Below are 12,061 nucleotides of genomic sequence, written 5' to 3' on the forward strand. Positions count from 1 at the left end.
TTTTTCATGTACCCGATTCGTTCAAAAAATCACATATTGCAATTTAATCGGTCCATATTTCAAAATTAACTGACATAATATAATACCCTTACCTGACTTATTGGGAACCCTAATCCACCCCCTGTGACGTTCGAAGATCAAAACCCTGAAATTACATTTTCCCCAAATTAATCAACTTAACTCACAACATATTTCTCATTTAGCATTTTCTAGGCCTCATATACTCCAAAATTAACAATAAAACCCTAAAATACCCTAGTTTTGGAGCGATGCCTAGAAATCCCAATTTAAAAATCCGCTCCACTAGACTTGTAAAGAAACGCCCATAGATCCTCATGGCGGCTTCCGATCGTCGATTCGGACGACGAACAATGAGAAATCGAAGAGAGAGAAGGGGTGAGGGTTCGTGGGTTAGAGAAATAGAGAGAGAGAGAGAGAGAGAGAGAGAGAGAGAGAGAGAGAGAGAGAGAGAGAGAGAGAGAGAGAGAGAGAATTAAGTTTACTTAATGAAGAAGCAACAAAAATTCTATGTATAACCCTTTGACCCGACACAATTCGTCGACAAAATTAGACCTTCGTCAATGAACCATAGAACGACGTTCGTCGACAAACTGTATGCCTGAAATTCATCTCGGTAACTCTTCGTCAACGTCACCTAAATTTCGTCGATGAATTGCAGAAGGACATTCGTCGACGAAAGCAGGGGATTCGTCGACGAGCCCTGCTATTTGCCCTTTTTAAATTTTCCTTTCTTCTTTTCTTATTTCCTCTTTATTTTTCAGGTTCGAGTTTCTACAGTTAACTCCATGAAAAATATAGAAAATTCATCATTCTCTCCTCTTTCTTACATAAAGCTTCCTCAAATTATATAATTTTCAAATTTGGATTCTATTTTCTGTAGAGATAGAATTCCAGAAAATTTGTTCAGATTATTCTAAGGGTGTTTGTGATCAGTTTTTGTTTGTGTATAACGCAAACTAATATCAGATTATATTTTTAGGCTTTATTGTATCCTAAAAACGTATTTGCTGACCTAATACACACCAATCTGGGGGAAAATAACGTTTTAAGGAAAACGACATTGTAATGTGCCTTGAAGTAATTTTCTGTTCTACAACATTTTCTCTACTTATTTTCTCCTATCTTATTCCTACATTTTAATTGATTGATTGTATTTTAAACCCATTTTATTTGTTTCGTCGCCTTTTGGTTGGCTTGAAGTTTTCCTTACTGCCCCAACTCTTTTTGTCATGGGGACACGAGGTGAAGGTCCATCCGACTGCTATCCCATTTATAGGGCTAACCTATGCATCTATAGTCAAGGCTGACGAACGAGCCAATGCTCAACAAGAGACTCATTATCCAGCCTTAAATGATTCATTTGTAAGCAGGTCAATTGAAATTGAACTCAATTAATTGATAGGTTAGCCGGGTTCGAATCGGCTATCTATTAGGTCACCTGTTTCATATATGATATTTGATGTATGTATGATGTATATGCATGTGTTAAAAGAATATAGATAAGATGCAATTTATAAAGCCACATTTACTACAATACTAAATAGGAAAAATGATAAATAGGTTATAGGTGATATTTTTAAAATCTCAAATCAATTTCTTTTTAAAATATTAAAGAAAAATAATAAATTAGTGGTGTTTTTAAGTTTTAAGTTTGTTAGTTAAAATATTAATGAGAAAATAATAAATGAGTGCTATTTTTTTAATATATATGAAAAAGAAGTCTTTTTTTGTTAAATATTAAAAAATTTAAAATAAATATATTATATATATATATATATGGTTTGCTGCAATTTTTAGCCCCACTTTTTAACTTGGTTTAGCAATACAAATCCACAGTGACTGAAAATGGAGGGATTGGGTTTGAAATGGAGATGCCCACAATTAGCTTTGAAATTTTTGTTTAATGAAATATAGAATGATTGCAGCAGTACAGACCCACCACGAAATGGCACTTATAAGGAAACTCTGGCGTTCAAACATTGATTTGAATGGTTCAACCATCTAGCAATAGCAAGACACTGTCATCCCTGATTTTCCAAAATTTGAGATATTCAGATTTTTTTTTATAGTTAATTATTGGGTTTCAACTTCTCTATTGTCAGTCATTTCTATGTACCATGCAACCACACATGTTTTGAATGGAAATGTATTCTTTTCTTTTAATATACAACAATGTACTTTTCTGTTACACTTCTGTTGTGCCCAAGAATGAACCCAAACTCACTCCTTGTGTCGAAGACCCTGAATTTGATGGAGCTTGATCATTTGCCTCTCGAAAATAGATTTTTTAGGAACTCATTTGAGCAAACAAGTTCAGCAACACACTTATGCCATGACCTTTTTGTTGAGCGTACATTTTATGTGGAAAAAAAAAAATGCGGAGCGACTCTACCCGTGTAGATGAACTAAAGTGGTTACACAAAACGTTATCTTCGCAAAGCTCTGTTGACCTTACAACAACTTTAAACAGATTCTCCTGCGAATCGAACTGAAAAAGGGCATCCTTCTGTTGACTGTTTATGCCTTGTAAAGAAGTATTTCTCAGTCTGCACTTGATTGGCCTCCTGTCAAAGATGATATGCTGGACTGGCTCTTTGAGCTAGCATATCCTGAATTTATGAGCGCAGGGTCGCTAATCACATCCTGCAAAAGATTTATTCGCAATTTATCAGACTTTCATAGTTGTCTGTCTAAGCTGCATAAGTCATGTTAATACAATAACATCGTGCTTGCAGGAAAAACAAAACTAATGATTTAACATGCACCCTTATTACAGTATCTGTCCCTTTTTTTTTTTATAAATTTGGTGGGAGGTTTAGGTCTAGTGCACTAGTGCATTAATTGGTATTGTAATCTATGCACTATGACACTGCACGTTATAGAGACAGGGGAACCTCAAATCAATTGTTGCACACCCAACAGGTCACTGTCAATTTTGGAGACCGGTTTGATGATTCTACTATTTTCCTGAAGTACTTTCCAAGACATTGTCCTTTGTACTTGGGAAAGATGCAGCAGTGTAATCACATAATCAGTCCCATTTCTGTGGAGGATGTTGTTCTAGCTAAGTTATTGCTGATTGGTTTCTCTTGGCATTTCTTCATTTTGTTGTGGAAATACAAGGCCATTAGAAGCTTTCTCTACCACCTTCAAGGTACAGAGTTTGCAACATACACCAGTTCTATACTTCCAGATGTACAAGCTAATGCAGAAGTTTATGGGAGCAATAATAACCCTAAGGTATGAAAAGCAGTAGGGATGACTACTGCTAATCTAGATATTTGTTGACAACAATGAGCATTAGTTAAAAATTGTTTTATCAGCATTTTAAAGAATCTGCTTGCTTTCCCCAACTCGTACAAAATATGCATCTTATTGGGGCCAACAGAAGAGCTAGATTAATTTTTTGTTAATATTTTTATAGGTAAATTTATGCTCATGTTCTGTGAAAAATCAAATTGAACCATCTCAAGTCTCATTTCAAATTGAATGCCCCCAAGTGCCTGCATTTTCTAACTCACCTGTGCCGTGGAAGAAGTATAGCTGTGGCAGGGGGAAGGACCTGGACTGCTGCTATTTTTTACAGCGAGTTCTCTCAATCTATTAAGCTCTGGCAAGACAATCGTGCCAAGATCTGGCCTGTCTTTCCGCCTTAGTTCTGCACATTGGATTGCTAGCTTTGCAAAGCCCAGAGCTTCTTCAACAGGCCAATCAGGAACATCTGGATCCAGCATCTCAGAGAAAGTACCATTCTCAATAGATTTTTGAACATGGTGAGTCAAGCCCATTGCTGACTTGGCCGTTATCAATTGTAGAAACAAGATTCCAAGGGAATAGACATCAGATTTTACACCAAGCATTCCAGTTTGTTGATACTCTGGATCAATATAGCAGAAAGTTCCAGCAGCTGATGTCAAGCGACACTGTGTTACTTCATCAGCAACAGAAGGTGGAACAAGCCTGGCAAGTCCAACGTCACTAATCTTACTGACATAGTTGTGGTCTAGCAAAATGTTCGCTGGTTTGAGGTCTCGGTGCACTAGAGGCTCTGGCTTAGTCTGATGAAGAAAGAGGAGGCCTGTGCCAATCTCAGCAGCAATTTGGAACCGGAGTTGCCAAGAGAGGGCAGGTGTATTTCCTCGTCGGAAGAGGCGATCGTCTAAGCTTCCATTAGCCATAAATTCATAAACTAGGCAGCCATACTCTGGGCAGGCTCCTAGAAGGAGCACCATGTTGGGATGCCGTATACAGCTTAATACTTCAACCTTCATTAGATGAAACAGGAAAAGTTTAAAAAAACATATCTCAATAATTAAAATCAGAATCCAACAAACAATTCTTTATGGATTACCTGTTTTTTTCCCTTTTTTTCTTTCTTTCTTTATTTATCTTTTTTGGGATAAGGAAAGGCTCAAAGATATAATGAATGAGAAATGCCCCACGAGCTCTTGCAACATGAGGAAGTCATGGCAAAACCAAATAACAAACAATATGGAATATGGATCATTCACCTATTTAAGGTTAAGGAAAAGTAGAAAAGGGCAACTGTTCCTTCGGTTTGAAAATCCATCATATTTCAAAATACAACTCTGATTATATACAATTAACTCAATTTGTACCTCTTTATGTTGCTATTTTGTAGTAAGAAAATCTAATAGATGGTTTTAGATTTGAATCATTGCAGCATAGTGTTAGTTCTTGATTATTACATCCATAAGTGTGTAGAGTAATTATTTCTCAATCTGCTTCCACTAGAAAATTTCAAGGGAACTTGCAGCCTGTTAATCTTTTCCTAACTGCCAATTATTGTTCCAAGAACCTTTAACGTTGCATTTGGGAGCTTGGAGTTTGGACCTTACATTTGGATTTGTGTAGACTTGAATAAAACACTACATAAAATTGTATTAAAGTTTTTCTCAAATCCAAATCCACAACCTGAAATCCATACTCCTAAGTACAACCATAGTTTTCATGTAGCTCATCGACCTAAAATTACACAGGAGTTTAAATGGTTTTTTATTGGTGTTTTGAGTGGGTCATTTTTTTAAATAACTTTTCTATTATTTCGCTTGTAATACCTTTGTTATTAATATGTACAATTAGGTACCTTATTTTCGCATTCATTGAAACAAAGCAAGCAAAATTTTTACAGCAACAGGCCTGTGAGCAATGATTCTTTTTCTTGTCTGTTCCTAAGACTTGTTGCCTGAACCTTTAGTTTTCATGTAGTTTATTGACTTTTGTATGAGAACTGAGTTTAGATGGTTTTCTGCCGCTGTTTCAATTTTTATTTCTTTAACCATTTCTATCATATCTCTTGTAACAATATTTGTGTCAATGTCACCGTATTTTGCTTCACCTTATCTTGGGGCAGCTGAAGTGGTGTGGTAATTTTGTAGCCTACTTGATCAAGTTTATGAACCCTAAATAATACATATCCATTAATATTTAAGTTTTTGTTGTGCCTCACCTCTTGCTGAAATTGTGACCTTCCTTGAGCTGCATCTGGACGCAAAACCTTTACTGCAACAGCCGTGTGATCAAGATAACACTTATAGACTGGGCCATAGCCCCCTTCCCCAATCTTGCGAGATTCGGTAAAAAATTCTGTCGCCTTTTCGATCTCTTGAATAGTGTATCTTCGGTACCTAACACTATCTTCGTTTAGGGCATCCAGCACCTTCTTCATCTCTTCTGCATCTTTGTGGGCCTTGATTTCTACATTCACTCTCCTTTTTTCTTCCAGCCCTGCCATCCTTTGAGCAGCTTCTACTGCTTCCAGGGCTTCCAGGCACTTGGCTTTCTCCTTCTCTGCAACTGCCAGTGCAGCTTCCTCTGCATTCTGTGCCTCTTCTAATTTTCGTTCATCTTCAAGCCTGCAGCGATGGAGCTCCGTTGCCTGTTTTCAGTGCCAAATTAGAACTTACAGACTTGATTTGTGCAATTCATGTGTGACTCAACTGTACCTTCTGTTTTGCTGTCAGTGCTTCTTTGCAGGCTGTACTATACAAGTCCATTGTCTGCTTCAGCTCCAACTTTAGCCTCCTCATCTCGGATTCCAAATCATCCTGTGATCATGTCAGAGTGACTCCATTTTAAAGATTATTCATGTGCAAAGTCCATCAACTACTACAGTGGCAATGATCCATGATTCCATGGCACTGGAAGAACAAGAAAAAGTTCTGAAAAATAATTCTAAATCATATGCTTGCAATTTCACAAAAAAAGTTTTACCTCTCTTTTGTGAGATCAGAGTTGGCTTTGTCTTAGATGCGCACATTACCATACTAGTACTATTAGTAACTTGGGATTACAGCTTGAGCCAACCTTAACCTCATGTTTTGAACTTGTTTATACCCTATCTTTCTTCTTCCCTTTATTTATTTATTTATTTTTTTGCGCTTGTCTCTGACTACTTTTTTATTAGCTCAATCATAAGGATGTTCTAGAGAATCATTATGCATGTGAAATTACAATTGGGATCAAGAAAAGAAGAAAGAGAAAAATCAAAAGGGAAAACCTTGCAGCCATCAAGTCAAATATAAGAGAACTGAGATGTAATGACCAAAATGTTGACCAATTACAATCATAATTTCGAAAAAATGTTGCACGAAAAAATGTTGCACCAATAAAAAGTTATAAGTTCAGCAATCTCTTTCAAGTTTATAACACTTTATTTTATCAAATGTTCAAGCATAAGCATAAAATGTGCAGTGCAGCATATGCACGTGATATTGGGTTAGGTGATATTTGGTTGCTCAAAATCTCAATGTAACCTTAGCTTGCCTTGGGAATTTTTCAAGTTTTAAACCAGCGTGATTCATGCTTGCCAGACATATTTGTTAAAGGCACAAATGGCACAGGCAGGGGTCTGTATACATGCTGGTAGGTTCACTATTGGTGCCTATCAGTGTGCTTGCTTTTTAGGAGATTATATCATTACCATGCTGCGGGATGAGCACGATGTCATTCCACTGTTTTCTGAAATAAACGAGAAATCATGCTGAGAGCTGAGGTCAGTCATATTGGTTCCAAAGCGGACTGACCCAAAGCTTTGATCTGTGCAGGTAGAAACCCGTGAGGTGCGACCTGAATCCATATAATCATAACTCAATGGAGACATGATATCCGTGCTTGGCCTGCCAGAGCTTACAAAAGATATATCTGTATCTGATTCCGAGAACTCCCCGCCGAACCTTCCATTAAAACCTTTTCCTCTATTAAATGGTGACCTGTTTTAGGTTATGGAAATGCAATCAGTTCCTCAAATTTTAGGGCATCCATAATGTTGCAAAATAAACATTGCTACATAATAACAAAATCCAAATACTACTAGGTAAGGCTTGATAAACAATGTTGGGTCATCACCTAACAGCTTGGGCTTTTAGGTCTTAGTGGTGATCCAACACTTCTAAATATAGACATTCCTCCCTCCCATCTCCACCTTGTTTTCTTGTTTGGGAGGGGAGGTGGTCTTGGGGAGACTGGAATTTTTAGATGCATGCTGTCAATGGGTGCAATGACAGGAGGAAGAATAGACCAAATTTCTTAACCTAAACAAGTCCACAAAGTTCCATAAATATTACCAATTGTATGTAGATTCCAAACCCCAAACCAATCCCCTTTTGTTTTTGTTTTTGATGTTTCCCCCCATGGATGGATTGTTGACAGCCATCCCACAATATGCCAAAATTCCCTAGTTCTACCCTTGTTGTTTTCTCTTAATTGGTTAATATATTGCAACTTACTTGACTGATTCCTTGTCATCCGTCAAAATGCGAGGCCTGAATGATGCTCTCTCTGCTACTGTTAGAGGGTCCAAAGATTCTTCATTTAGTGAGCAATTATTAAACAAAGTTAAAGAGAAAAAGCATTACAATCAGAATAACAAACCTTTTAGACTAACACTATGCTTGTCACGTGCTTCAACAACATTACTGCTGTTTTTTATCTGGTTCTCTATTTGTTCATGAAGGAGGGAAGTGCTTGGGGCTGAACGAGAAGCATTCCGTTGCGAAGATATCTTCCCCTTGGAGATGACATAGACACTGCAGAAATCTGGTGCGGCTTTTGATGCACTGCTTGAAATATCCGAGGTCTTGAATTTTCTGCATCAGAGGGCTATTGAGGTTAATGAAAATCACAGTTAATTTATGCATATGCACATCTCCAAGTTCACAAAATTTTATATCCAAATCTGGTACTTTTTGCAATGTCGATGTAGATCTCAACCATATATTTACGTGTTGATGTGCAGTTCATGCTGAACTGATTTTCTATTCTTTTAGGAACTTGCTTCATTAATGTTTCTTCAATGAAGACCAGCATAGCCTTTTGCTTTTTTTGTTAGCTGGTTGAACCTACTACTTCAGAATCTGGTAAAAGCTCATGATCCACTAGAACAATGGGATTAAATCCAGTCTTTTATCTTACTTGTTTTCAGTTTGAAGCCTTGCTTGCATGGCATCCAATGAGTCAATGACCTAAAACTTTCCAGAGGGATGCAGTGGATAATGTGGCTTTTGATTATTTGACAGAGTTGACAGGAGACAATCAGTTTGAACCAATACACCCATCCGTTAGGTTATCAGCTACATAAAAATTGAATCGTTTGATATGTATAGTTTTTGTTAACTTTCTTCAAGCATAAAGAATTATCATTACTTCATTAGCATTTGAGTAGTGTAATATGTAGAAGTTTCAACTAGTAAAGACCGTTTATAATTTCATCTTTATGTTCCAATCGTTGTTTGAATAAGAGAAGGCATGCAACATTTTTTTTTTTTTTTCAGACTACATCCTTCATTCTGAATCACTTAAAAAATGTTTCTAATTGCCCTGAGGGCCCAAATGTGCACATTGTATACCACTTCCCAAATATTCTAGCCCTAGATAACCGCTTAGGATTTTTCTTCTTTTTACATTTTTGGTCATTTTTGGATTCTAAGATTGAGTATTCTTTTTCATTGCCTTGCATTCTGATATTAGAGCACCTAGTGAAATTATTTCAGAATGTTCCAGTGCTGCGCTGTTTAGAACTTTTGTGGACACAACTAATTATTGGCCTAGATTACACTCCAGGCAGTACCACTATTTACCACCTTTTTTGTGAACTGAGTATAGCTTCATCCTTATTTACCCAGGTATCATATTTCACATTATTGAGTCTACCAAGCAACATACAACATCTATTATGACTCTGTATGGCTGATTAGTTCCCGAGTATCAACATTAAATGTAGACTCCAAACCCATTTCAGGGTCAAACTTTGTCTCATCTTTTGATACATTTTGGGTTTTTTCACTCAAAACTCAGTACTATTGTTACTACTACATAATTTCACTCTTGTATTACTTCTTTATTTTTTAATTGTTTTGACAATGTCCTCTTTCTTTTCCTTTTTTTTTTTTCCTTTACTATGTTGGAATCATTGATTAAGCCAACACCAGGGGAGAAACCTAGGGGTAACTGGCAGGGGCAGGAGCAGTTGCCAAACCACCCCCCCAGGTCCAAGATTTTCCTAGATCACACGTGTAATTACTGTCATAATTTTGGACGGGGAAGTGTATGCAAACATAGAAAAATAATCAATCACCTGATAAAGCCACTTCGTGAGGATGCACCGAGAACCAAGTTCTCAATTCCAGCCTGGTAAACATACTCGGTCAATGCCTTCACTACATCTGTATCTTCTAGTACCACGTCAAGGCAGTGTATCTGGTACAGACAATTGCACATAGAAAAGAAAATGAGGAATTACAGCTTCAGGTTAATGTGGATGCGAGATTATGCATTAATAGGTACTGTTCTGTTCACCTAGCAGGAAAAATAAAATTAAAAAAATAAGTGTACGCTGTACTCTTCTGGGATATAATTAGATTGATACAAATATGGAGAGGAGCCTATGGAATGGTCAACTGTTTGATTTTGTGTGATTGTCAATCTCCTTGATGGTTGATTGCCTAACATCTTGCCATGATTCTTGTGATTTCTCAACAGAACATTTCTCAATTATTATTATTATTATTATTATTATTATTATTATTATTATTATTATTATCTCCAGGACAAAATTGTAGACTAAAATTTTTGCAGTTGAGAAGGGGAATAGCGAAATACAACACCTACATCTTTACGAGTACAAAAGCAGCGAAACGTGAGGAACAAATCCTTCATTTGCTTGTCAAGAAGTTGCTGGTTTGACGGTGTGGCTACGTTATGGGCATCAGAAAAATTCGAAGGGCTCCCAACTGCACCAACAAAAGAAATTTTATCATGTGGCCATGCATTGTACATTAGCTGCAAAAGTAAGAGGAAGCACAATCAAAATTCTTCATATACTTCATTATGAACATTAACGGAGCAAATTTGTATTTTCTGAGGATGTGGACTGCAATTAAAATTCTGGGTACTTTTTAACGTAATAAATTTCTCATTTCATATTGGGATGAGTATATTTCCCCAACAATTTAGTTGTAACCAGAACATGTTTTTTTTTTTTTTTTAATGTGTTTTTCATGGCATGAAATAAATAAAAGTTTTAACATGAAGCAAAAACATCATCGTCTGTATTGATATGAGCATATTCTACTTTTCCGTTTTGGTAGATTTTCCCCGTTTTATCATCCATTTTAGCCTCTCTCAATTTTTAAATTTGGGGTGTTGGCAGACGTAAACAAAAATTGGGGTTGCTCGTGTTTGATGTAGCAAATTATTTATATTTCCAAACTATCTGATTACCAAATGGGTACATCTATATGCATACATTTGATTGTTTGGAATGACATTGTGGGACTTCTACAACTTTTATGAAAAGCAGCAAAAAAATTGTATGCAGGTTTACTGAAGTTTGCCATATGCGTCTCTTGATCTATCATCCCCAGAAAAAAAAAAATGATGAAAAAACTAGATGCAGCATTCTCTTATGCGACATAAAATAATTAGTTTCCGTCCTCCACCCTTTAAATTAGAGGTTGCACTTTCCAATGTTGAAAGAAATTCGTTAATCAAACATCATAAATACAAAGCAACAAGAGAGAGAGAGAGAGAGAGAGATACTTGGATGAGAAGGCGGTCTATGGACGACATGGATTAGAATGATAGTGCTGCCTTTGGTGACGAGATTCTCAGCAGCCCATTTGAGCGCATATTGGCTGCATTTGTCCTTGTCTATTGCAACTGCCACCAACCCACTTGCTATCTTCTTCACTCCCACGCTCTTTGGATGCCGCATTCTCTCTCTGTGTCTCTGTGCGTGTTAAATCCTTCTTCCTGCCTCTGTTAAACGCAAAATCTTCTTCTTAATCTTTCTGGGATACCCCCAAATCCCTTTTGGTATCAATAGGAACAACCTCAAACCTCTCTATCTCTGGATTTGTGTTCGAATATATCTAAATTTGGCTTGTCCGAATTCCCCCGTTGTTTTCTCTGTTCTGAAAATGCCGCAAGGTGTTCCCAAATGAGATTTCGTTAGCGGAGAGAACTGAAGACAGTCCTTTGACGCCAAAACGGCAAATCTGAAATCCCCCCTCTCCCGCTCTCACAAACTTTCTTGAGTCGTCGGGTGAATTCACCATCTCTGCTGGACAGCTGCCCATTTTTAGCGGCTAGTCAATGGATTTCGTATTTTTTGACGCCAAAGATAAAAAACAGAAAAGGTAGTTTTGGTCAGGAGGCCCTCCTGGAGAACATATCGTGCGGTGTGCAGTCCAAGCTTTCCCCTTTTTACTTGTCCCGACCGCGTTCCTCGCTACGTAAATTTTTATTTTTAGTTTAGATAATTGTTTATTATAGAAAAAATAGATGAGAACTAAAAGCATATTTTAATTTTTTAATGTCTGGAAAAATTTAGTTTGTATTGGATTTAAAAAAAAATTTTAATAAAAAATTATATTAAAATTTGTCTAAATTCATCTAAATTCAAACCTGAAACCCGAAACTTATATTATCAAACGCAGTATTAATACATTTTTGTAAAAATATTTAATAACCCTATAAAATTAGAAGAATTTTTCTTTTTGGTAGCATATTTTTTAATCAA

General features: G+C 36.7%; 1 protein-coding gene across 2 annotated transcripts; it reads right to left on the reverse strand.

Annotated features, from left to right (window-relative positions):
* Positions 1-2,153: 2,153 nt before the first annotated feature.
* Positions 2,154-11,633, reverse strand: LOC131157610 (U-box domain-containing protein 52-like). Of its 2 annotated transcripts, none has more exons than XM_058111895.1 (10): positions 11,080-11,633; positions 10,150-10,271; positions 9,617-9,738; positions 7,915-8,129; positions 7,770-7,827; positions 6,965-7,253; positions 5,988-6,089; positions 5,492-5,920; positions 3,543-4,286; positions 2,154-2,664 (listed from the first exon to the last, which is right to left on the reverse strand). In XM_058111895.1, the coding sequence occupies exons 1-10, from the start codon at positions 11,252-11,254 to the stop codon at positions 2,563-2,565; spliced, it is 2,358 nt and encodes a 785-aa protein (XP_057967878.1). In that variant the 5' UTR covers positions 11,255-11,633; the 3' UTR covers positions 2,154-2,562. The 2 variants fall into 2 exon arrangements, with proteins under 2 accessions (XP_057967878.1, XP_057967879.1); XM_058111896.1 differs by having other exon boundaries at positions 10,150-10,320; positions 11,080-11,565.
* Positions 11,634-12,061: the final 428 nt, after the last annotated feature.

The sequence above is a fragment of the Malania oleifera genome, chromosome 6, assembly GCF_029873635.1.
Source record: "Malania oleifera isolate guangnan ecotype guangnan chromosome 6, ASM2987363v1, whole genome shotgun sequence".
Lineage (NCBI taxonomy): Eukaryota > Viridiplantae > Streptophyta > Magnoliopsida > Santalales > Ximeniaceae > Malania > Malania oleifera.

Bases quoted from the DNA above. Each gene is read 5' to 3' on its own strand.
- LOC131157610 (XM_058111895.1), bottom strand. From the start codon at position 11,254: ATGCGGCATCCAAAGAGCGTGGGAGTGAAGAAGATAGCAAGTGGGTTG. The intron at 10,272-11,079 runs GTATCTCTCTCT...TTGTTGGTGCAG, and splicing joins TAGACCGCCTTCTCATCCAA to TTGGGAGCCCTTCGAATTTT. The intron at 7,828-7,914 runs GTTTGTTATTCT...ACCCTCTAACAG, and splicing joins GCATAGTGTTAGTCTAAAAG to TAGCAGAGAGAGCATCATTC.